The sequence below is a fragment of the Fundulus heteroclitus genome, chromosome 21 (assembly GCF_011125445.2).
Source record: "Fundulus heteroclitus isolate FHET01 chromosome 21, MU-UCD_Fhet_4.1, whole genome shotgun sequence".
Taxonomy (NCBI): Eukaryota; Metazoa; Chordata; class Actinopteri; order Cyprinodontiformes; family Fundulidae; genus Fundulus; species Fundulus heteroclitus.
Window position 1 is genome coordinate 33,295,534 of NC_046381.1, and position 25,765 is coordinate 33,321,298.

Below are 25,765 nucleotides of genomic sequence, written 5' to 3' on the forward strand. Positions count from 1 at the left end.
ATTGAGTGGTGCTTCTCGCAGGCGTTGGGAGTGCATCACCTACAATAAAACATACAAAAAGAAAGTGCAAAGTACTTAGAATATTGCTTGAATATTTGCATAAAACTAAAGTACCGTGTTACTCACTTAGATAGGGTGACCTGATGTTTTTTACAAACTTTGTCCCAGTTGTCCCCATTTTTTTTTTACCAAAACCAAAAAAAAAAACACACCTATATATTTCCTATGAACCTTAATATTCCAGGGGTCACAAGAATAAATTTATTTACCATGTAAAAGAGTTTTATGTACTTTGAGTTTAATCATTTTGGAAGCTTTTTGCCGCTTGATAGGTTCGAATGCACCATAATTTACACTTAGATAAAGCTGTGAAGTGAAGACTTGTACAAGTTTGACTAACATCTTACCTTTGCGGTGACCACAGTATTAGTGCATCCTTCTGGTTGAAATGAGTATAAATCTTGCACCCAACCGTTAGTAAACAGTCCATGAGCTTCCAGAGATTTGTAGTTTCGGAATTCTTCAAGTGTATATGCACTAACACCATTAACAAGATAAAAAATGATGTCCATATTTGTAGTTGGTGGAAATAGCGAGGGATCGGCTGTCCATGCTTTAGCTGCTAGCTCATATGGATCTATATTGCTAATTGAGGTTAGCTTAGCTAAATACCGGTCTCTGGCGTCCTTATTGAGTTTATCTCTGTAAGGCTTCTTTTCGTTTTTATTGTGGATGTCCATATTGCTGAAGTTATTTAGCTGACGTCGCGGCTTTACTGTCAATCCTTGAACTCAAATGAACTTCGTTGCGATTAGGCAGGTTACCCCCCAAAATGGCGCCTCCTAGTGTCGAAGTCACGTGTCTGCAAAAGACCCATTGAACTCCAACTTAAAGATTTAAGTATTAGCAACTCACCAAACTGTTTTAGAGTATACAACTGGCTTGCTTTGTTGTGCTAACTAATTTTATTGCCTCAAATGTCAATAATTGATATTTTCAAGTTTGACCAATTTAAATCACTGTTTTAGGCCAAAAAATACAAGTTGGCTTTTTTGCAGTTAGCACGTCGATAAAGATGACAGACAAGTGGCTTATCCAATCATATGCAAGGATTTTTGATATAGCTCAGCCTTCTGAAACGCCATTCGGATCTGTTCCAGATGGATGAGTGGAGCTAGGCGGAGCGAAATTCATTTGGCTAGGGTCAGGTTAGAGAAATCTGCCTGTAGATGTTATTGCCAGTCTTCGCACCTGTCAAACCTTTTCGTGTTTTGTCACCAACACAAACCCCCTGCTTAATTGGTAATGAAAGGGAAATAATAGATGCAGTTTTCACAATTCTGGAATGTGTTGGGTGCATTTGTGTTCAGCTCCCGCTGGGTCAATCCCTTTTGTCTTTGGACTTTGAGTAGGCCATTATAAGGCATGCTCTCGACATGTGTTTGTCCATTTGTCTTTCCAGCAACTCTGCTTCTCCTAGCCCCTATTGAGGAAAGACATAGCCAAAGCATAACACCACCTTACCTCACAGTAGGGATGGTATGTTCAGGGCAACGGAGGTTTTACTCCCAAACAGACATATTTTCCATGTAGGCCAGAACATTACAGTGTGATCTTGACAGGATCAGTTTCCATACATCACTTTTACATGAAGTTATAACGTGACAAAACGTGGAAAAGTTCAAGGAGCATGAAACATGTTGGCTGGTCTTCTCAAGATTCCTCTTAAGAAGGAGATTTAAAATCTGGATGTCTATTTTTTTTTAATTGAGTACATTTTAATAAGATACATCCATATTAGAAGAGATTGGTCACTCAAATATAAAAGTTGTAATTGTTTCCGCTGCTCTTTAGCACCTAAAATGCAGCCCAGTGGACTCCAGGACCGCCTCTGTGTTTTCAGAGAGTAGTCCCGCCTCTGGCCATGGAAAGTATGTATATTGAACAGACTGAGAACTATCGATAACCATTCACCGTCACGCAAGAGCTGCGGCTCAGATCCGGCTCCTTTCAGGAACAACGCCGTTCGTCTACAGAAAGGAAGCGATCACAGCTGGGCGTAGCCTACAGTAAGCTGGGGGGGACTAACTAATCACTGAGCTGCATGAGGCGAGGCTAGAAGAGCCAGTTTAAGCGCGGATTGATTTACCAGCGGCCGACTTCTAGTCCGTTTTCCACGGTAAGCTGCGTTCTAAAATATGCGGAAGTGGTAAACCAGCTCACCAAGTCAGCTTTGGCGTTATTAGTTCTATTAGTCCTGCTAGCTTTAGTTAGTGGTCTTACGCATGTTTTTTTTTCTTACGTACGCATCAGCTTTTCGTCATGTTTTCCACCTCCGCTGTCGTTAAACGGCCGCTCAGTTACTACGCTGCTACTAAGCGTAGGCTACGTCAAAACTATCTTCTGTGTTTTTGTTATTTATTTATTATAATTTTTTTTACTCAGGCAGCGAGCTGGGCTGCTTGTTGCCCCCCAGCCCTGATAGCAGCGGTAGCTCCCAGTTTTCTCTGTAGTATGGTGGTCGTAACGGACTGGGCGTGTGTGGCATCAGCAGCAGCAGGGGCGACTCCCCAAAGTCCAACCAAAACACTAAAGCAATGCCGTCTGTACGATAAAACAGAAACATGGCCCCCTGGTCCCTTTACGTCAGGGGCCACCAACCTTTTTGAAACTGAAAGCTACCTCATCGATACTTTATCACATGAGGCGCTACCTGTACTGACTTCTGAACTACAAGAGTCCAAACTCCCCTTAACTTTACGTAATCTAAATAGTTTTTAATGCTTTTATCATGTTTAGATCTGTGTAGAGACAAGTAGAATTTAAAAGTAGAATTAAAAATAGCATTTTAGATCCAGCTGTGGAGGGTTGTACTTTATGAACAGGCTTGAGGACACCATGTTTGGTCCTGGGGGGCCCACATGTTGGTGACCCCTGCTTCACATTTGCTCTCTGCAGCTTGTTACCCGGAGCTAAGGCATGGCTGCCCAGTGTGTCACCAAGGTGGAGCTCACCGTGTCCTGCGAGAACCTCCTGGACAAAGACATCGGCTCCAAGTCGGACCCCCTGTGTGTGCTCTTAATGTGCAGCTCTGAATCCCAGTGGTATGAGGTCAGTGACATTGGCAGCCGGTGGCAGCTCTGGAGGAAATGCACATTTGTGTTTTCAAAAGTGTTAAAGTGCGCCACCATACTCCATAAACGCTGAATATGTGCTGGGCTAATACTGCTTTTATTGTTAGTTAAAAAGAAAGATTTCATGACTGTCCACGCAGTACGACTCCTTCTGCTTTTAGAGGATTCTAAAAGCAGATATGAAAGGAAGTTCATATCCAGGTTTGTTTCACTCACAAGTGTACTCTGACCCTAATATCATAGCTTGCTGATGATGTCTCTGGATTTCCACGACAAAGCTATTAGGAAGCACACCAAAGTCATAAAACGAGCTGTTTCCAGTATTTAAGCTGATGCCGTCACAAAAGGGAGACAAGAATCACGCTTATCGGCTGGCGTTAGTAAATGCTACAATGGACAAGCGACTTTTGACAGATGATGCTGTCGATTTTGAAGTTTTCAACGATCATCTGAGTTGCAAGAGGTTCAGCCATTTATGTATTAGCCATATTCTGACTTGGGATAAATCCCAATGGGCCGTTCACCTGGATGGAAAGCAACAATAACAAGGAATGTCTTCAGAACCAAGTTCTGCAGAAGACCTGGGGTCCGCTCTTCGTACGTCGCTATGGACAAAGTCTTGAAGTTGTAATTTATAGATGACAAGCAAATAAACACCCTAATCTGTGAGAGCAACATGTAATGTATTAATTGTGTATTGCGAGACAGTCAGGATCCTTTAGCGCAGCGTGACAGTGTAATTGTAGAGATTTCTCTTGGTGGCTGTTTTAAACAGACAAACATCATTTAACAGTGGCTTTTAAAAAGAGGAAAAAGTGGCTTTTTACAATACAATATAATAATTAAAGGCTACCAATATTCTTGTACTTCACTTTTACTTGTCCCCATGTTCTAATGGGTCCTGTGGAGGTTCTGATATAACAGAACAAAGTAAATATGAAATTATTAAAATGCAAAAAGACATACTGTAGAAAGTGATAGAAACATCTACCACGGATAAGCTTAGTACTTACGCATTTAATTTGTCTGCTACTTTTTGCCAGCCCTCTATCCTGGCTTTAGCAGACTTTGTTTTTTTTTAATACTTTTGTCATTTTAGTAGTTTTAGAAATATACATACACACATAGAACAATTGGACCCCCCCTCCAACAAAAATTACAGAGCAACTAGTTTGACAGGAGCAGTTGAATAATAATAAAAAAGGAAAAAAGTAATTATATTACTTATACAGTTGGTGTCAAGTTCTGATGAATGTTCCATTTATTCCAGTATTTATTGTATTTAAAAGTGGCAAGTCTTAATGAAAAAGTCATGCATTGTGTGAATTTTCCAGTCCCAACATGATGATGTTTCCGCATAAAAGCCACCTGTGAGTTATAGCTTTCTTTGCACCTGCTATTAATATTAGCAGGAGATATCTATCAGACTTCCTCAGATCTTGGGGTAAACTACCCAGGAAAACCGACTACTGTGTAAATCCCCTGTCGTTTTAATTAATGACTCAAATTTAGCATAACCTTCCATTAAAAGCTGGTGTTCTGCTTGGGAGAAAAACTGTGGGCGTTCTTTGACCATGCTGAACAGCCAATAGCAGCGTTGCTGATCGTTGTTTCTACTATCGATACATTTCCCCTTTTAAACAAACGCAGTTATCTCAGATAACTCAATCCAGCCATACTAATCATAAACAACAGGTGTGTTCGAAGAACCCAATTAGCCGGATCATGATTAGCACAATGATATTATCTTGGATGTGTCATTTGATCTTGGATGTTTTAAGCAACGTACGAAGAATGGGCCCCTGTTCTGCTTCTGCCACCTTAAATAGTAACGTTATCTTCCGAGACAGCGGCACCTGCATACCATCCGTACTCATGCGAACGTTTGGTTATCTAACATAACCCCAGTTCTTAGAATAATATGAGCGAGGTGTCTCGCTATGGGATGCAGCCTCCTGCAGCCCTGATAGAAGCATTTATCTCAATCTGCCAATCCTGATTGGCCGGTGAAAGTGCTCGTCTTACGCCACGCCCAGTAGCCCCGACTACTAAAGCGTGCGCAGATCACGTCACTTCAATTCAACAAGCAAACCTCTTCTCACCGCCCAGCAAGAAGGGTTGTCTGGCGAGACACCTCGCTCATATTATTCTAAGAACTGGGGTTATGTTAGATAACCAAACGTTCTTTTTCATAATATTCACTCGGTGTCTCGCTATGGGATATGGTAGCTCCCGTATTGCCAGACAGCTTATCGAACAAGAACCGGCCGTATGGGGAAGGTCCATAAGTTCCGTTATGACTTCAGGACCGCACTGGCCACGCACGGTCTGGACACGTCAAGCATGTAGAACCGCACAAAAGTCAGAGGCGAGGACCAACTCGCTGCCGAACAAATGTCCTGAACGGACACTCCCCTGAATAAAGCCCAGGACGCGGCCATCCCGCGGGTAGAGTGTGCACGTAAACCCGCCGGGGGCTGCAGACCCCTGCTTTCATACGCCAAAGCTATAGCCTCTACCACCCAGTGGGCGAGGCGCTGCTTTGTGATCGGCTGTCCCTTACGGGGCTCCGCCCAGGAGACAAAGAGCTGATCACTCCTCCTGATGTTCTGTGTCCTGTCCATATAAGAGCGTACGGCCCGAACAGGGCACAACATGTGCGCTCGCTGTTCACCGGGGGAAGCGGAGAACGCCGCCAGCTCGATCGGTGAACAAGAACCAACTACTTTAGGAACAAAAGCTGGGTTGGGTTTCAGAACCATACGCGTGTACCCCGGGTCGAACCGAGTACATGCGGGGTTCACAGAGAGCGCATGAATGTCGCTGACTCGTTTCGCAGAGGCCAGAGCCAGTAACAGCACTGTCTTAAGAGACAGATGTTTAAGACTGGTCCCCAACAATGGCTCAAAAGGGGGCCCTTTGAGCCCTTCCAGAACCACCATCAAATCCCACGGGGGCAGCAAAGGTTTGGAGACAGGGAGAAGCCTGCGCGCGCCCTTCATAAACCGGCACACCAAAGGGTGTTGGCTCGCCGTTTTGTCCCCAAATCCTATATGGCACGCCGCTATAGCAGCCAGATAGACCTTAACCGTGGAAAAGGCTTTTCCTTTATCAATCAGTTCCTGTAAAAACGACAGAATCGCTGGTACAGAACACTGAAAAGGAACGTAGTCCCGTTCAAGACACCACCGCTCAAACAGTCCCCACTTGGAGCCATATAGAGTCCTGGTGGAGGGAGCCCTGGCATTTTGTATAGTATTAACTACACTCTGAGGGAGCCCAGCAGTGGTCAAATTGAGCCACTCACGGGCCAGGCCCACAGCTGCAGTCGCTCCGGGTGCGGGTGGAACACTGTCCCCGCCCCCTGCGAGAGCAAGTCCCTGCGCAGCGGCAGCTGCCAAGGCTGGGCGCACAGCATCTGGAATATCTCCGCCAGCCAGTGTTGTGCTGGCCAGTGTGGAGCTATCAGGATCAGCTTGTGATTGGATGCCCTCACTCTGGCGAGAGTAGGGGGTATCAGGGCCAGCGGGGGGAACGCGTAGAGCAGCTCGTGCGGCCAAGCGTGCGCTAGTGCGTCTACGCCCAGGGGAGCATTCAGGGTCCTCAGAGAGAAGAACAGCTCGCATCGAGCGTTTTCCCTGGACGCGAACAGATCTATCTGGGCGCGGCCATAGCGCGCCCATATCTGCTCCACGACTTGCGGGTGCAGCGTCCATTCTCCGTACATTGGCGCGCCCCTGGACAGCAGGTCCGCACCTGTGTTTAAATCTCCCGGGACGTGCGTCGCCCTCAGGGAGAGAAAGTGGGCACTGCTCCAGAGGATCAGTTCGCGTGCCCGATCGTGCAACATACGAGAGCGCAAGCCTCCCTGGCGGTTGATATACGCCACTGTTGTCGTGTTGTCTGTCCTCACCAGGACATGGTGACCTGAGAGGAATGGGAGGAAGTGTCTCAGGGAAAGAAACACAGCTGAAAGTTCGAGGAAGTTTATGTGCAGGCGCTGGAGAGCTTGGCTCCAGCGACCCCTCACAGACCTGCCCTCGTGAATGCCGCCCCAGTCGTATAGGCTGGCATCCGTGGTCACAACCTTCCTGGACGAGACGGTGCCCATGGGCACCCCTTGGGTCAGGAAGGACGGGGCTCGCCAACAGCGCAGAGCTGTTACACAGTCCGCTGTGACCGTTATCCGCCGTGCGCCATGACGCACGGGGTCCATTCGGAGCGAAGCGACCCAGCGCTGAAAGTCCCGCATGTGAAGACGGCCGAGGCGAATCACGAGGATGGCTGAGGCCATCAGACCCAGCAACCGAAGGCACAGTCTGAACTGGACGGATCTGTGCCGACGGAAGTGTGCAAGGCAAGCTCTGAAAGTCGTCACCCTCTCCTCTGATAGGCGAGCTGTGAACGGCACAGAGCGCAGGGATAACCCCAGAAAGCATATCTCCTGCGTCGGAGATAGGTGGCTCTTTTCCATATTTATCACAAAACCCAAATCCATCAGGTGTGCTGTGACAATATGTGTGTGAACCCTGGCTTCCTGTTCTGACTGCGCTAACAGGAGCCAGTCGTCCAAATACGTGGCCAGACGTATCCCACGGCGTCTGAGCGGGGCTACCGCGGCCTCTGTGCACCGTATGAAAACCCTCGGGCTGAGAGACAGGCCGAATGGTAGAACACGGTATTCGTAACACACCCCTTGAAAGGCAAATCGGAGATATTGTCTGTGAGGGGGGTAAATGGGAATGTGGAAATACGCATCTTTCAGATCCACGGACGAAAACCAGTCGTTCGGTCTTACTAGACGCAGCAGTGCTGCATGTGTCAGCATCCTGAACTTGTATTTCCGCAGGAATTTGTTCAGGGCTCTCAGGTCCAGAATAGGGCGGATTCCCCTCCCCCCCCGTTTGGGGACGAGGAAGTATCTGGAGTAAAACCCTGACAGACTCTGTTCGGGAGATACGACAGAAACCGCTCGTTTGTCTATCAGAGAGAGGATCTCCTCCTGTAAGACTCGAGCTGATTCTCCCTGTGCATGTGAGTGTACTACGCCGGAGAAACGGGGAGGGACAGTGGCGAATTGAAGCCTGTATCCCCGGGAAATTGTGCGTAATACCCACGGTGGGGCCGCTGCTGCTTTCCAGCCTTCCCATTTGAGAGAAAGAGCAGGAGCATACTGCGGCTTTTGCTCCGCGCCCCCCTGTGGTAGAGCCGGGAAATGATCCTCGGGTACCACCGCAGGTGTGACGGGGCGCTCTGCTCTGCTCCGCGGGGACGGCGACGCCCATCCCGGTAGCAGGGCTGCAGGGGGCTGAATGGCCACCCTGCTTATGGAGAGAGCATTGTTTGTTTTGGCTTTTTTTATTATCTGCACCCTCGGCTCGTGGCCTGGATGTGACAGATTTATTGTTTTTATTTTCACACCGTTCAACCTTCGAACGTGTGTGTATGTGTGTGCTTGTGGACATTCTGCTCGGGGCGCAACAGCGCAACTCTCCGAGGCGATGTCCCTCTCCTCGCGGACCGGCTCTGGAACGGGCAGCGGTGGCACGGGGCGCGCACGAACAAGCCAAAACGGTGGGCCTGCGCAACGGGGAACTGCAGGCTGCACCAACTGAGGAACGGGCGGCTGTCAGGCCGCTCTCTTTTTCTTCATCGCCCGGGGGACCGAGGTCGCGGCGGCTGTGGGCAGCGGCGGCGCAGCGGTCGGGGAGGCGGATTTCCCATGCCAGCCGGCTCCGCGCTCCTTCCTCATCGGGAGGGGCTGGCCAGGTGGTGGTGGCCGTCTCGGTATTTTAAAACGCGGCGGCTGGGAGGCAGCTTGCCCAAAGGTTTTGCGCTGCACCGGAGGTGAAGGCGCTGGGGCTTTCCGAGGGAGACAAAGCTTGAGGGCCTCGTTGTCCTTCTTTTTTGCCTCGCATCTCTGCTGCATTGTGGCCAATGCGGAGCCGAAGATGCCTTCAGGGACGATTGGCATATCCAGGATGTCATCCCGCTCCCTGTCGGTCAGGTTAGCGAGACTGAGCCATCTCGCTCGCTCCTGGACGACGAGGGTTGCCATCACTTTTCCCGTGGCCTGGACCGAGACACGTTGGATGCGGAGAGACAAATCGGCGATGACCGCCATTTCCTCCCACGCATCCGGGTCTTGCTCTTCAGCGGACGCGCCAAACAACTCCGCTTGGTAGGCGGTGAGGATGGAGAGGGCGTTGAGGGCTCTGGCCGAGAGGGCAGCTGCTTTGTACGCCCTTTCGGTCAGCGCAGACTGAAAACGATCGGGCTTAGCTGGCAGCGTCGGGCGCCTGGTGGAAGCCGCGGACAGCTGGCTCGCGCTGCCTGGGCAGAGATGCGCAGCTACCGGGACTTCCACCGGAGGCATGGAGAAGAAGCCATGGGCGTCCATCGCCTCGCAATCGAGGGATGCCGCGCCCGCAATGGGGCTCCTGTTGCTGTACGGGCAGCTAGTCCATGTTTTGGAGAGCTCAGTCAGCAACTCGGGGAAGACAGGAAGAAGCTGCTTCATCGCGTTTCGCGCCAAGGGAAGCCGTTTGCCTTCATAGCGGGACCGGGTGGGCTCCGCTATTGCAATCGGCCAGGGGATCTCCAGTTTCTCTGCCGCGCGTTTGCACACGTCGAGCAGGTCCACATGGAGGGAGGGAGCTGGTGAGCTCGCTCCCCTGTCTTCCCTGGTGGAAGGGCTCGGCAGCTTCGGCTTTTCAGTCTGGACTGGCGCCATGAAGATGTCATCCTCTTCCTCGTCCTCTGATATGAGGAACGAGGCGTCGTCATCCTCCTCCATGGGGCTAACATCCAGCACGTCTTCCTCGGGAAACGGGGGAGCACGGAGCTGCTCGCACTGGGCACTCCAGTCGTAGCCAGTCTCCGGGGCTTCCCCAGCCATGTCCTCGTCCTCCTCCGCGGCTGCCTCGTGGGCGGCGGTGGGGAGGAATGGGTCACGGTCCGAGATGCTAACCTGGCGGGCTAGTCTTCGTCTGAGGCTCTTGACCGTGAACACTTTGCAGTGCCCACAGGACCCGGGAACTTCGAGGGCGGACCTGGCGTGGTCGACCCCCAGACAGGTACTGCACACCGGGTGGGTGTCCTTCCCCGAAATTTTGTTCCCGCAACCACAAAGACGGTATTCTCCTCTGGTGTGAGGGTTTTTCACGGTTGCCATTTTCCGACGAGCTGGAGTGCTGGTAGGGAAAGGGATCGTGGCTAGCTGGTGTGCTAGCTTGGTGGGGTCGAGAAATTCGCTGGTGTGCCAAATGCTCGACCGACTCGAGCGTCCGCGGAGGGGAGCCGAGAGGGATTCCGCCGTGGAGTGAACGGAAAAAAAAGAAAACGATACCGGTCCGGTCTGGAGTGAGCGGACAGGGCAGAAATCGAAGCACAGTGCTAGCGTCCGGCGACGGAAGCTAGCAAGGTCCGTCTATGGGCAGTTAAGCTAGCAAAAGGCTCCGACGTGAGATAAGCTCTGAGGTGAGAAGAGGTTTTGAATTGAAGTGACGTGATCTGCGCACGCTTTAGTAGTCGGGGCTACTGGGCGTGGCGTAAGACGAGCACTTTCACCGGCCAATCAGGATTGGCAGATTGAGATAAATGCTTCTATCAGGGCTGCAGGAGGCTGCATCCCATAGCGAGACACCGAGTGAATATTATGAAAAAGAACTGAGTTTGCCTAAAACAAATTCCTATGTTCTGACCATTTGGTATTGATAGCGATGATCGCTGAAGACCTTTGATCGTCGAAGCAGGCTGCTCCTGTCTACTCTGGTCCGCTTCTCTATCTGCTTCTGCGTGTTTTGTTGGTATAAAATGTTGATGAAATCTGCGCTGTACATTTTGCTCCAGCTGTAAAAAGTATGAACAAACCCCTTTTGAAGGAGGAATGCGGTACCGCGCGCGAGCTATTTTTAGAAACACAACGTCACGATGACGTCACATCACGTGGTACGCAGTAGGGCATGCTTGCATAGTCCGCCGCTGTGTCGCTGTAAAAGAGACGTGCGTTACCCTTGGTTTTACTCGGTAAACGACTGCTTTTTCCAAATCTAAGACCATGGTTTTTAAACATTGTTGCTATGGAACGTGCAACAGCGACTCGAGTTACGCTGATCGGCCGTATATGAAGGATGTTTTCTTCAAGACTGCCAAGGAGAAATGTGTACGCTTGGAACACCGGGGCGGTCGGCCTACACAACAGTTCAACCCGGAAAAAGTTACCAAATTCAAGTACATATGTAGCAAGCATTTTGTCGGAGGAAAGGGCACAACCGAAGAACATCCTGACCCAATTCCAGCGACATCAAGTCAAGGTAAGAGTATTTTGGTGGCCGACATGTTAATAAAGTAGCGCCTGCTACCATGACAGCATATAGGCTATCATGGTAGCAGGCGCTAACATGATAGCCTGCTACCAGGATAGCTTACTCAAAAATATTTCAAATGAGACAAACATTAAACATATACCCATTCCTGGACGGTGATTGCAAACAACAACAACAAAAAAAACGGCCGACGCTGCCATGATCGCCGCGCAGGAAAAAAAAAAACAAAGCTTACCGTTCATCAACTCGGCTAGTTTTCCAGTCTTTTTAAGCCATCGAACCTCAAGCCATCATTTGAGCTGAAGGTTGGTGTGTTCTTCGACAGTGCGACCAGTAATCCGTGCGCCTGGGACATCGTCTTGGGAAAGTTTAACGGCTGTAAAGTCGGTCATATCCGTTATCCGTGCGTTCTCTCCTGTATGCCCTACCTAAGCGGCAAAAGGGGCGTTGCTCTTGAGACGGTGACGTCACGTGCGCGGTACCGCATTGGATTAAAATATGTGACAAGGGGGGGGGGGGGGGGGGGGGGGTATAATCAGAAAAATAAAAGTAGACTTGTTGAACAAAACCTTGACCAATTGCATTATGGGATGTCCGAGGATGTTAACTTCCAACAACCTTTTTTCCAACTTTCTGACAGGAACACGTTTTAATTGGTGACTAAATCTAGCTAAAGGTGGGTTTGACTTTACAGACACGCTTGGTTAATAAGTGCTGAATATAAACCGGATTAAATGATCATTGGTAAACAGGGCCACTTCTTTAAAAGCAGCCGAGTTACGGCTGCTCTGGAGCATAAAGGCGAGGCGACTGTTAAACATATTTCCACCTGCCATAAACAGGGGGAAGCAGACCAATTGAAGTTCAGTATTTTTCAGGAAGAAATAATATTCCAAACCCGTAGAGGATGGTTTGCAATCTCCTCTGGAGTGGACATCCAATCAAAGTCTTCCTTTCGTGCTCGGCAAAATGTCAAAGATCTCGATAAACCGGAGCAGAGCTGATTCTTCCACGGCGATGAAGGAGACTAAAGTTGACCATGTCAGCGTAGGGTTAGCAGTGAGAAAAGCTAACTAGGGTTAGCTTTTCTCACTGCTGTATTGACAGTCATGGAGTCTTTCTTGTTGCGGCGACTGTGTGTGTGTTCAGTTGTGTTACTTCTACCATCAGTGCTGCGTTAATCATTAAGGCCCAAAGGCTACAGCTTCCCTGTTGCTGCTTCGCCGCCGCCTGTCGTTCAGCGCGAGTTCTTTCTAGCTTCAGTTCATCCCCCCCTCAGCGTTCAATCTCTCCCAACAGGTGGGGCGCACGGAGAAGGTCCAGAATTGCCTCAGTCCAAAGTTTGCCCAGAAATTCGTCATCGACTACTACTTTGAAATCGTCCAGAAGCTGAAGTTTGGGATTTATGACATCGACAACAAAACGGTTGACCTGAATGATGATGACTTTCTGGGGGAGCTGGAGTGCACCCTGGGCCAGGTGAGCTCGCTTCTTCTGGACCAAGGGCAGGGAATCCTTACGTGCATTTGGGGTTTATATGTCGCTAAAGTATCCATTTTTGCTATTTTAAAATTGAACTGAGTTTTGCAGGAGCTCTTTAAATCTCTGATAATAAACCCTAGCTGATACGAATGTCATGTTGACTCCACCATACTCTAATGGATGTCATTTGCCCCATGGGCCCCAATGCTGCAGTCTTTCACTCATCCGTTCTGCCAACGGAGCCCGTCCACTGCGCTGCCTTTGGTTCATCTTCTTTGTGTCTCCTTTAATGCTCAGGTCGTGTCCAGCAAGAAGCTGACCCGGCCGCTGGCGCTGAAGAACAAGAAGCCAGCTGGAAAGGGGACAATCACTGTAAGGATTGAGCAAGAAGAAAAGTGTGTTTTCTGTTTTTAGGTCCTCTTTCTCATGTAAACCTCATGTTGTAGATCAGTGCAGAGGAAATCAAAGACAACCGCGTGGTCAATTTTGAGGTGGGGGCAAGAAAGCTGGACAACAAGGTGAGGGTATTCTCCGTGGTGCATATTTCTGATTTCTAAACTTTTCAGGGGCCTTTTTGGGGTCTTTGTGTCACCGTTATTGTTTCCTTTTGTAGGACTTTTTCGGGAAGTCTGATCCCTATTTGGAGTTTTACAGGCAGACAGAAAGTGGATGGCAGCTGGCGCACAGGACAGAGGTAACACTGACTCACTCTTAGACAGGAGCTCTCTGAACACGGACACTGGTCTCTAACAACCAGGCCGCCAATCCCACAAAAACTTTGACCCCCCCGACGTGATTTAAGCACACAACCTTCTGATCTGGAGCTGCGTTGACGTGGCCTGTCCTCTGGAACACGGCGAGCGTTCATGTGGATCAGAGACTTCATCCCTTGTTCTAGCTCGATGGGGTTTTCCCACGTCTGTTAAATGGACAGTGAAACCGTTGCTAGTTGAGCATCGCTTTGTGCCTCTGGTGCTTGGATCCGCAATCTCCTCTGTTTCATTTGCTTTTCACTGTTAACCGTCTGAATGGAAAGGGGAAGCGTGCGGTGCAGCTGTTACACCATGAACTTTGCATAGTTTTTGCCTCCTGGATGAAGCACCCAGGTGTGTGATCAGTACAGCTCCCCTTGATGCTGCTGTGACTGCTGGCTGGAAAGCCTATATGTGCTCTGACCAAACCCGGGAACAGCTCAGGCCCGTTCTACGGGTTAATGTACAGTCTGTTCTGATTCTGGACGAGAACCACATTTGTGTGTGTGTGGGTTTGAGTTCACTAGCTGGCGTAGTGACTTTCCTTTCATAGAGCAACACTAAGACCTAAAGTGCAGGGTTAGCTTTATTAGCTTCTGTTTGGTGGAATTATTTTTAGTGGTTTCATCCTTAAAAATAATAATACTATTTATTGAAGTAACTTTAGTCACAATAATCTGCTTATGTGAAATGAATATTTGTTTTAGTTTCTTTAATTTCTGTCCTTCTTAACTTAATCCCTGTACAGAAGAAACCCGTACCGCTCCCAGAAGTTACGTTCTGTTCAGCAGAGCTGAAAGCAAACCACAAACAGTAACAATTACGAAATGCTCTTCCATGTTTTAAGCAAAAGAAGTTTCTTAAAGAGTAGAAATGGGTGTAGTTTTGACAATGACAACAGTGTACAGTTTGGAACGTTGATATATCCTTTGTGTGTTTCAGTGAAAGCTTTAGATGATTATTTGAAGCTCTCAGTCTTTGAATCTTGTTGCCTGATCATGATGGATCCAGGCTCCTGATTCCTGCTTCCTGCTCCTGTCTCTAAGCAACACACTAAGTCAAGGAGTACATTTTGCATGATGCAAATAAGATTAATTACGCAGCATCTTAAACAAACTGCTTACCTCCCTGCTAACATTGACTCAGCGTACTGAGCTTTTGTTTCTGCTCAGTGGGTCCATGAAGGCACCGATAGATGGTCTGAAAGTTGAAATTGCCACACCAGAATAACCAAACTCTATGGTGTCAGTCACCATAACGCTCTATAATATCGGGGATCTGGACCTGACTGTGTCTGTCTGTGCTGGTGGACAGCAGCGTCTGATCTGCAGGTCAACAGGTTTCCATTAACACCGGCCTGGACAAGGCAGGAAGCATGCGCTGGCGTTACATTATGTTCAGTGCTGAATCGTAGTCTTAAAGGTATATAGCCACGTAATATGCTTATAAAAAAAGACCAAAAACCTTTGATCATGATAAAAGAAGGTTATATACACCAAGCCTCCATCTTGATAGTGTTTTGATGGTCATGTTTGAGTCAAATAATAATTCTCTCTGGGGCGCGATTAACAAATATAAACAGACGTGGCGACATATACCGACAGTATTGCAGAACTATCATTATTGTTTGCTTAAATAATAAATCACTTGTAAATAATGCCAGACCGAGCCTGACCCTCTGCAATGCCTCGCAGTAATAACCAACCGTTATTAATTAAATACACCGATCTACAGCAACTTTAAGAGCCTCATATCAGATTATTTACTCACATCAATCAACTCTGCGGTCACATCTGAGCCATATGATATAGTTGTTGTGAAACCAAACTGTTAAGTAGGACTTGCATGTGGTGCCTGCCTATGTGTGTGATTTTATTTTTCTCATTTTGCTTTCAGGTGGTGAACAATAACTTGAACCCATCATGGAAGCCGTTTCGAATCCCCCTGCAGTCTCTGTGTGGAGGCGACATGGACAAATCCATTAAAGTAAATATCCTATAAGCGTGCGATGAGTCAGGAGGCACCCACAGCCGCCATGTTTTTATCTTTGCAACGTCTAAGAACGCGTAAAGATAATTGTGTATTTAGTGCTAGCTTGATGATGTACATTTCTTTGACCTCTGAAGCGAGCACGTCAGGAAGGAGGCAGTTTGCCGGCGTGCGGGACAAGTGAGTTTATTTTAGTGTGCCACAGCATTCTGTCTGTCCTCATCTTCCCATCACGTTCTGGGCGAGGCGTAAGAGTGAGTGAAGCGCCCTGAAACAGACCGAGAGAGTCTGACTCTGTTTTAGTCAAGAACAATCTTGATCTTGAAGCATTACCCTGAGACAGAACTTTGAATGTCCTCACCGCCTTTCTGTCCTGTTTCTAAGAGTTCCTTCGTGTTAAACGTTGGTCTCGCATGTTTGTTTGACCTGGGTTTTTACCATCCCTCACCTAAACGCAAACCACACCGTCTCCTGTGAAAACCTAAACAGAAGAAAAACTGGAAAACCACAGGTGACGGTTTGTGGATCTGGTCAGATTTTGTTGTTGTTGTTGTGACTTAACAGTTTCTGTCGGTGCTGCTGCCAGTTTTACCTGCAGTGACCTGGATATTAGTGTTTGTCCTGTATCGGGATGAAATGCACCGCATTGCTAAAGTATCCATGCATGTTTAACCTTTCATTTCGTGACGTCTCAACCTCAAGCTCTGATATACTTATTGGGAATTTTGTGTGACAGCCAAGTCGAAGTTTACAGCTTGTAGCCTATGTTGATAAAAAAACGACTCAAGAGAAACCGTTGTTTTGTCACACAACGGCTGCCGTAAGTGATGAGAGAGGAGGAAAATGATCACGGCTGGGATGTTGACCTGGTTCCAAAAGGGCTCAAAGAGGACCCGACCTGGAGCAGAGCCGAATGATCACAGCAACACTCTGAGCGCAAGCAAACGGAGGCCAGACCCAGCTAGCAACAGTGGGGGGTGCAACACAGAACGAGGACTCGTCCTGTAACGTTCTGTTAGAACATGACTTCTTTTTTTTTGTTGTTGTTGCTGTTTTCACGTTTGTTTGATGCAAACCCTTCAAAACATCAAAAAGCTCTGACATTACATAGGAAACCGACTCACATGATCACAACAAGGTTTGTTTTCCTCAGGAAGATTTAGCAGGAGGAGCTCACCAGAGCCAGAAATCCTCCAAGTCTGCAGAACGTGTTATTTTAGATTAACAGACTTTAACGCTGCTGTTCGCAGTAAATCATTTTTGCTTTGCATTGCTTACCATGGTTTACACATTTTTATTTTAAATATGTCCTCATCATTATTGTGTGTTGAGATCAGGCCTAATACTGAGACGAAATATATTTTACAGAAGGAAACCGTAAGAGTAATTTGGTAATAGAAGTCTATAAGGGACTTATAGACTCAGGATCTCTGCAGCTCCTTCAAAGTGATTAATAGTGTCCTTACCCACCCTTTAGGTTGTAGGCGGACGGCCCTGTTTTGGTACGTTTTCAGCTGAACCATGCTCTCTCCGTTCATAGACGGGTTAAACAGTTCACTGTTTTTTATCTGGGGATATCAGAGGAAAGGGGGCTGAATAGAAATGCAGAGTTTTGTCACACAAAATCCCAGAAAAATTAGCTGAAGTTGATGGTTGTTCTGTTAAACGATCTAAAATCTAAGTTTAAGAACCCAGTTTCCTGTGCTGCAGTTATGCTGCGTGGATTCCCTGCCCAGCTACAGGCTGATTTTTGTTAACCGTTCCCAGGTCGAGTGCTACGACTACGACGACGACGGCTCCCACGACCTCATCGGTTCCTTCGAGACCACAATGAAGCGGCTCCAGGACGCATCGCGGACCTCTCCGGTATGAGCGGGCATTGTTTGAACGCTATGGCAACCGTCACCTAAAGCATCTCATTGACCATGACGCTGTTCAGGTCGTCTTTAAATAGCTTTCTGATGAGAAGAACGTCACAGGCTGTTGTAGAACACGTCTGACAGGTTCAATTTAAAGCCCTTATGAAAAGCAAAAACAGGTACAGGCTGCCGTTCCACCTAAAGTCCGTTTGGTTCATTCATTATTCACTCATAGTTGGCTTTGATAGTAACTGTTTTTCCATCAAAAACAAAACGGCAACACCTTTCCAGTCCCTCTGTTGATCTCTCTGCTGGTCTGGTTGTGGTAACTCCACCGTCTTCCTCCACAGGCAGAGTTTGAGTGCATCAACAGCAAAAAGAAGCAGAAGAAGAAAGGCTACAAGAACTCTGGCGTTGTGTGCGTCAAGCTTTGCCAGGTGGGGTATCTGCTCTGCTCTGGGTCTGCTGGGTGACTGCTGTTCAGGCGTCTCTGAGACGGATGCTTTTTCTTCCAGGTGGTAAAGGAGTATACCTTCCTGGATTATATAATGGGGGGCTGTCAGATCAACTTCACGGTGAGGTTCACTGATTAATCTCTCATTGCTACCTTCTAGCAATACCTGCTCTGCCTGTCAGAGGTTTACATAACCTCATTCATTCATTTTAGCCTTTTAATGATTTGATTGAACAGTTCTTTATCTCAGCTGGTGTTATTGTGCCACAAGTGTGGTACGTAGATCTGGCTGGGTGTCGGACCACTCCTCAAACATTGCAGCATCGTTGTCCCGTTGCTCCGGTTGTTTCCACATTTTAAATAACCTAGCTGACAAGTCGCGATGAGCTTGAAGAGTTCGGAGGTAGTCCAGAATCGATCCTCAGCATGATGCTGCCACCGCCATGATTTGAAAGTCGGGACATTGATCGGAGCTATGAAGGTCTCAGCGTAATTCCTCCAGACATGTTCCGTATCATCGCGGCCTAAAAGCTACATCTTTTTTCCCGTCCGACCAGGAAGCTTTCCTGGGAAGCTTTCCGTGGAGCTTGAAGGGGGTGGTTTTGCTTTGTTGGTCGGCGCCGTCTCAGTCGATGAGGATGTTTGGCTCGCTGTGTTGTGGAGAAAGGCCGTGGTGTTCAATCAGCTTCCAGTTAAAGACTGAGCCGTTTGAGCCTCGGGTTTCATAATAGGTTGTTTCTAAACAACTCAGCTGCTTTCCTCATCCTAGGGGGTAAGTCTGAGTCACATGGTGAAACAGTGAACAGGACAAAACACCTCAAACACACGGCTCTTGAAAGGATTAAAGGTGCATACTGCAAATTTTGGAGTTAAATATTATTTCTTTTCCTTCTCATACATGCCCTTACAATCTCCCGTGTAAAATTAGTTTTCCTCTATTTCCTGCAGTTGCCTCTATAGGCTGGATCAGTCGGTTCATGAGAGCGCGATTTGGGCTGAGTCCTCTGGGTGTGGCTGTGAGGCGCTACATGCCCTCGTTGAACTGGCTACTTTGTTGAGTCTCCGCCGTAAATGATAAATTAGCAATAGAACGCGGGCTAACTTCATATTTATAGCTTTCTCACATCAGAAGACATTACGCCTCTAAAAGACCTGTGCAGTCGCAGCGGCAGATGCTTTTCCTCTTCTCCCACGCACGTGAACAACACTGGTGTCATTTCAACTTGTCACCAGAGGGGGCAGACATCTGCAAAGATCCTGGGACTTCTGCTGTGCTCCTTTAGCATTAGGCTTCTGCACTGGGCCCTGACCTTCGCCACATGCCGGTAAAAGCATCTGCACCTGGAGGCTGACCGTTTTAAACGAGCTCTACCATTCCTGATAAAACAAGTCGTCATATACCAGTTCTCCCTCTGACAAAGAACGTCAGATAAAGCATTAAGAGCCCCAAATTGACATTCCAGGCCAGCGATGAGTGTGTGTAAACCTCTGTCTGGGACCGGATCGTCTGCTGTTTTCATGCATCCGTGGTTTTCCCCACAGGTGGCCGTCGACTTCACCGGCTCCAACGGGGATCCCAGGTCGCCCGATTCCCTGCATTACATCAGTCCTCAGGGCGTTAACGAGTACCTCTCTGCCATTTGGTCTGTGGGCAACGTCGTTCAAGACTACGATAGGTAGGAGCACGCGCTTCATTTAGTTCAAGCGCCAACCGTTTCCATCAGTCCTACCTCAGAGAGCAGGAAAAAAACGACAATCCCTCCAGTTTAATCGGATCTTATCGCACGATTTGTCTCCTTTTCTCAGTGATAAGATGTTCCCTGCTTTTGGCTTTGGAGCTCAGATTCCACCCACGTGGCAGGTAAAGCTCAGCGTTGAAACGCGACGCAGCAAGCACGCCCAAAAAAAGGCCTTTGGCTATCAGATTAAAACGTCAGATAAAAAGATAAATAAATAAAGAGTTTGAAACTGATGATATCCTTTTACAGGTTTCCCACGAGTTTCCTCTCAACTTCAACCCGACCAGTCCGTTTTGTGCCGGTGCGTGACCGTGTCTCTGTGGCTAGCTTGTGCCGGAGGTGTCGGTTTTCCTCACGCTAATGCTGGTGTGATGTGCCGCTGTGGTGCAGGTATCGAAGGGGTGGTGGAGGCCTACAGGGTGTGTCTCCCCCAGGTCAAACTCTACGGTCCCACCAACTTCTCCCCTATCATCAACCACGTCGCCTGTTTCGCCAAGCAAGCCCTCCAGCAGACCACCGCCTCGGTGAGTATGCGTGGCTTCATTCCCTCGTCGGGCAAGACTTCCTGTAACGGGCAGGTCAAAATCCAGATGTGGTTCCTGGGCATCTCTGGAGAAATATTAACGGTATTCTTGAGAAGCAACACAGTCCCTGTCTTGCAGTTGCATGTAGCGTCTGTCAAAGGGACACATAAACCCATGATGGGAGTGGATGCCACTATCATTTTGAGGTCTTTAAGTATTTTTCTATGTTCTTTTCTCAGGGCGAAATAATTACACATCAGCTTGAAGGGTTTTAAAATCCAGGACCGGCTGCTCCAGTTTGAAGTTTTTAGGAATTTTTTCCTGTCTAGAGAGGATCCAAATTGCTCTTAAAATACACATACACACCCACTGTAATCTGACTGAATGTATCTTAGCGAGATTTGACTCTTAACTCTAATTTGTAGCAATGCTGGCATTTTTATGACTGGCTATTGGAGCATCGGTTTCAGCGGATTAGCTACAGTTTTATTTTTCCTTTTGAAGCATTTGTTGTAGTTTCTCAGTAGGTTTGAGGGCGGAGCCATTCCAGAAGCTTCATTTTAGCCTTTATCCCAAAGCTAGCTTTCACGTGCGTTTTGTCGTTGTCATGGAGAAACACTCAAACGTCTTCAAGCATCTGGTTTGTCATCAGTTGAAATTAAATAGGATATGCAGAATATTAATCTAAGTGTATGTCTATATTTAGCCAGTCTTTTATGAATAATTTCTCACCATTTGTGGGTTTGAGAAAATATGCAGTAAATATAAACTTGTATAAAAAAAAATTTAATTTTTTTTTTCAGTCACAGAAGCTTGAAAATGTGTAATTATCCTTCCTTGGAAAAGGAATTGTAAAAACGAACCCTGATAATCTCCCGATAAATATGTCAGCCATGTTATGGGTGTTATGTAAGCACGCTGTCCATGCTTGTCCGTAGAGCCTCTAAACTGTTTCCTGTGGAAAATGATTCATAAATAGCTTTATCCAAAGCTCCACGTCCCTGGGAACACATTTGGATGGTTCTCTGCTCATGTTATCATCAGATAACTCATTTATTTGCTGCCTGCCTCTCTCTCTCCTCCTGCAGCAATACTACGTCCTGCTGATCATCACCGACGGAGTCATCACCGACATGGACGCAACGCGCGACGCCATCGTCAACGCCTCCCGGCTGCCCATGTCCATCATCATCGTCGGGGTGGGGGCGGCGGACTTCAGCGCCATGGAGTTCCTGGACGGGGACGACGGCCATCTGAGCTCTCGAGCGGGCGAGGCCGCCCTGAGAGACATCGTCCAGTTTGTTCCCTTCAGGCAGTTCCAGAACGTGAGTTACGTCAGATGCCGTAAATCACTCCTCTTTATCTTCTTCTTCTTCTTCTTCTTTCCATTGCGCTCTGCTTTATAGAAGACAGGAGGAGGAGTGGTGTTTGCTGTGACTGCAGCTGATTCAGCGTTTTTACCTTTCCGTTTTGTGAAGCTAACCCATACCTGTGAAAGCTGCATGGGTTTCACTCGGTCAGCGCAAAGCCTCCACGCTGTCTTCTGACGCCTCAAACGAGCCCCTCAGCACGGAGCTGGCTTCCTTTTTGTGTTTACGTTGTTTATCCATCTTTTTCCAGGCGCCCAGCCAGGCCCTCGCCCAAAGCGTTTTAGCCGAGTTGCCTCAGCAAGTCACCTCCTTCTTCAGCTCACGCAAACTGAAGCCTCCCCGAGATCCAAGTTCTGCCTAGGGGTACACAGACCTATAACACATCATTGAACCTGCTATACGTTTTTGCTCTGCCTCTATAAATAACCCTTTTCAGACCTGCTGTCAATGTTTGTTTTACGTGATCCGATCATGAATGGACAACTCCAGGCGCATCGCTTCACATCTGGCGTTAAAATGTTGCTTAACGTGCATTTGAACTTCCTGGGTCTTCGTGACCCCTGTCACTACCCAATCCGTACCATCAACTCATCTACGCAAGCGCGAACAGAATAACGTCCGGGTCGCCAAAAAAATAATGTAATTACGGTACTGAAAATACTTATTTCTGTACTTAAATCATTAAAGAATGCTTAATTATATTGTATAGAAAATATTTAAGATTTTTCTGGAAGAAATTGATGCGTTTTACATTCTGTACGTTGCAATGCTTGACGTCATCATCGGATATGCTCAGAAGTCTGGGAATATATTATTGCGCAACGTTTGTCTGTATTGTCTGAATACACTCTATAAGTTATATTATTTGTTCAAACAGGACTGGAAAAAATATTTTTTTCCTTAATTATAAGGTGAATTTTGTTATTTAAATAATCTTGTACTAAAAATTAGTTTTATTAGAAAGTTAAAACCATATATTAAGAATTTAGCGCCCTCTGGTGTACAAATCATAAACAAGAGAAGACCCCGTCATTAAAGTATCCGCATTGTTTATTTTTTACAAAAACAGAACAGGGAATAGAACAAAGAACACATAACAAAGCCAAGGCATACTTTTTTTAAAATGCATTTTTTAAGTACAAAAACCCTGAAGAATATTCACAATAAAATACGTTTCTATACTCCTAAACGTGTTCATAGCTGGGGTTTTTATGTTCTTTAAGTAATGGTGTGTATATATATATATATATATATATATATATATATATATATATATATATATATATATATATATATATATATATATATATATTTACATATATATATATATATATATATATATATATATATTTACATATTTCTCGATTTATTTTTTAAAATATGCAATATTTACGCAAATACGAAGATATACAAAAAGAAACACCTGGCCCGAAAAAAGACAAAAGAATAAAAAGTAAGAAAACCAAATATTGCCTACCGGAAGTTATTCTGTTCGCGCGTGCGCAAATGAGCTGATGGTACGGATCGGGTAGTGACAACCCCGCTGAGCAGCGCTTAGGAAAGTGTTTATGCACTTTTAACCCTTTCACGTTGGTTTTACAACAAACTGTGATGGACTTTGTGTGACAGACCATCACACAGTTGCAGATGATTGTGAACTGAAAGGAAGACGACATTAGGTTTTAAAAATTTACCGAAAAACTCGAGTGTATGGTGTAGCGTGCATTTATGGTCTGACCCTTTACTCTCATAAGTCGTAAAATAAAACCCGATACAACCACTTGCCTTCAGCTGGAGTGTAATTTAATCTCAGCTGTTAGGCGAAAATCTCAGAGGTTTGTTGGAGAACATCAGACAACAAACAGCATCATGAAGACCCAGGAAGACAGGTTGAATAATTCACACTTTTCATTCCATTATCGGAAAAGGGAAAGAGTATTGCACAACCGCAAGTCTACCAAACCCAGCGCCTAAACTGTAAAGCCAGGCAAGGAGGGTATAAATCAATCAGGCACTCAACCAATCTGGTCTTCATGGGTCGATGCTAAAGTAGAGCCATTGTTGAATGAAAGCTCTAACAATCCATGTTTGCAGCCTGCTGCAACATCCATCCATGCACTTTCTATACCCGCTTATCCATCCCTGCAGGCTCAGCCAGGCAGTCACTGGGCGAGAGGCGACACGCACACCAATCCATCAGAGGCTACAAGAGAAGCAAACGTGTCACAGAGGGGCGCTCTGGTCCGATGAGATCAAAACTGAACTTTTTGGCCTACATGCAAAAATGTTACGCGTGGCAGAAAAGTGTCATTGCACGTACCCTGAATGCACTTGAATGCTGAAATTAGGAGGAAATACGAGGAACGGGGGAGCTGGGAATGAAAGATATGGAAATGGGACGTTTTTCTTTCGTGAAACCAGAAGAACAATAAAGCCTTGCATCTGTGTCGGGGAACTCGTTTAAATTCAGGCTGAAAGAACACAACCACATGCTTTAAAAAAAAAAGAAAAAAAAGAAAAAGTTCGCTCTCTGTCCCACTTTGATCTGATCTGCCAGAACAAACGTTGAACGTGGATCTGAACAGGTTGTCGCTGTCGCATGCCACATCAGAGAGAAGGGTTCCCTGAATTCACCCCCTGCGCTCTCCTCCAATCACTAAGAAAATCTAAATCAGGAATCTTAGTTGCTTTCATCTGCATGGCCTCCCTGCGTGTCACCTCTCTGCATTTCTATACGTCCGTTCTAAACCGCAGCAGGAGTCGGCTGCTCCATCGTCGTTACGCTCCTCGGCTGTGAGTGTTTAACACAAAGTCTCCTCTTTTCGTGCTCTAGGCTCCTCGCGAAGCCCTGGCCAAGAGCGTGCTGGCTGAAGTACCCTCTCAGCTTATGGACTTTTTCCGCACCATGAAGCTAAACCCACCAAACCCAAGTCCTGCACCAAACGCAGCTGGCACCCCGTGATGCCACGCTACCAGACGGACTCCGCTTTCACCTCCTGCACACCGGGATAGGAGTCCCGCTTCATCTCGTCGTGGATTTAGACAGAACCAGCTCATCTCGGCCAGCCCGTCCTAACAGCCCCATTACCTGGTCTGCATGCACCAGTCTGATCGAGCCAGGTCTAGATAACATCCAGGTCTGCTGCTGCAGCCGCTGCTTTCTAAGTAAAAACAAAAGTATCATTCCAACGTTTGTGCAGAACAGTGCACTTTAAATCAGCGTTAATATATCCTTGCAGTAAACAGGATGTAGTCAAAATTGGATTATATCTCTAGAAGTTATTAAGTTGTAGTTCTAAGTTTCCTGTTTATTTTTGTGTAGGATCTGAGTTTGCATGTTAACATACAGTATATTTACATATAGCATTTACATACACATGACCTTTAGTGGCGTCCCATTCCCCATCATTCAGAAGGATGTCGGCCCACCCTTTGCTGCTCCTACGGCGTCAACGGCGTCGCAAGATCTGTGGGAATCTCTGACCCTTCATCCTGGAGGTCAGACACTGATGTTGGACAGGACGGTTCTGGTTCAGAGGTTTCCACTGTTAATTCATGCCAAAGGTGCTTTATCAGGTTGCGGGCTGGATTCTGTGCAGGCAGGTCAAGCTCTTCCTCTTCCCTCTGTGAATTTACATGCCTTCTGCTTCATGGCCAAATATGCAACCCCCCCCCCCACAACTGATCCCTCTGTATGACTAGATGCTGGATGTTATTCAGCTGTGGCCATGAGAGTGATCAGACATCCTACATTCCAGTGTTTTTGGCAAAATTACGTAGGAAGTGTTTGACCATGGCCTGTGATGGGCTGGCGACCAGTCTGGGATACACCCGCTGGAGATAGGCCCCTGACCCCTGACCCCTAGTAGTTAAACAGTTGAGCATACATTTAGATTTTTTTTCCCCGAATCAAAAAGTAGAAAAATAAAAGAATAATTTAATATTCACCAATCCTCGCAACCCCTACAGGGATAAGCGTGTAGGAAAATGGATGGATGGATATTCAATTTTTTTGGTCATATCCCAATACGCTGCCCTTCTGTGGTCGGGTGTTTTCACATTAAACTATTAAAAAAAGCCACTTATTTTTAATTCAATACATGTCCTCATACACACTCATCAGAAATCTTAGCTC

The 25,765-nt window shown here is 46.9% G+C and overlaps 1 protein-coding gene across 4 annotated transcripts; it reads left to right on the forward strand.

Annotated features, from left to right (window-relative positions):
- The first annotated feature begins 1,945 nt into the window (after positions 1–1,945).
- On the forward strand, positions 1,946–25,034 carry cpne3 (copine III). 4 transcript variants are annotated; one of them, XM_012865030.3, is made up of 17 exons: positions 2,076–2,179; positions 2,959–3,111; positions 12,761–12,940; positions 13,241–13,315; positions 13,390–13,461; positions 13,557–13,637; positions 15,592–15,681; positions 17,452–17,550; positions 17,894–17,980; positions 18,059–18,118; positions 19,540–19,673; positions 19,804–19,858; positions 19,986–20,037; positions 20,127–20,260; positions 21,349–21,585; positions 21,881–21,993; positions 24,464–24,584. In XM_012865030.3, the coding sequence occupies exons 2-16, from the start codon at positions 2,980–2,982 to the stop codon at positions 21,989–21,991; spliced, it is 1,599 nt and encodes a 532-aa protein (XP_012720484.2). In that variant the 5' UTR covers positions 2,076–2,179; positions 2,959–2,979; the 3' UTR covers positions 21,992–21,993; positions 24,464–24,584. The 4 variants fall into 4 exon arrangements, with proteins under 4 accessions (XP_021173472.2, XP_012720484.2, XP_012720483.2 ...); XM_021317797.2 differs by lacking the exons at positions 2,076–2,179; positions 21,881–21,993 and adding an exon at positions 1,946–2,069 and having other exon boundaries at positions 24,464–25,034; XM_012865029.3 differs by lacking the exon at positions 21,881–21,993 and having other exon boundaries at positions 24,464–25,034.
- The last annotated feature ends 731 nt before the right edge of the window (positions 25,035–25,765 follow it).

Excerpts from the sequence above, each read along its gene's own strand:
- cpne3 (XM_021317797.2), top strand. The coding sequence starts at position 2,980 with ATGGCTGCCCAGTGTGTCACCAAGGTGGAGCTCACCGTGTCCTGCGAG. Across the intron at positions 3,112-12,760 it reads CTGAATCCCAGTGGTATGAG|GTGGGGCGCACGGAGAAGGT; the intron begins GTCAGTGACATT and ends CTCTCCCAACAG. Across the intron at positions 15,682-17,451 it reads ACATGGACAAATCCATTAAA|GTCGAGTGCTACGACTACGA; the intron begins GTAAATATCCTA and ends AACCGTTCCCAG.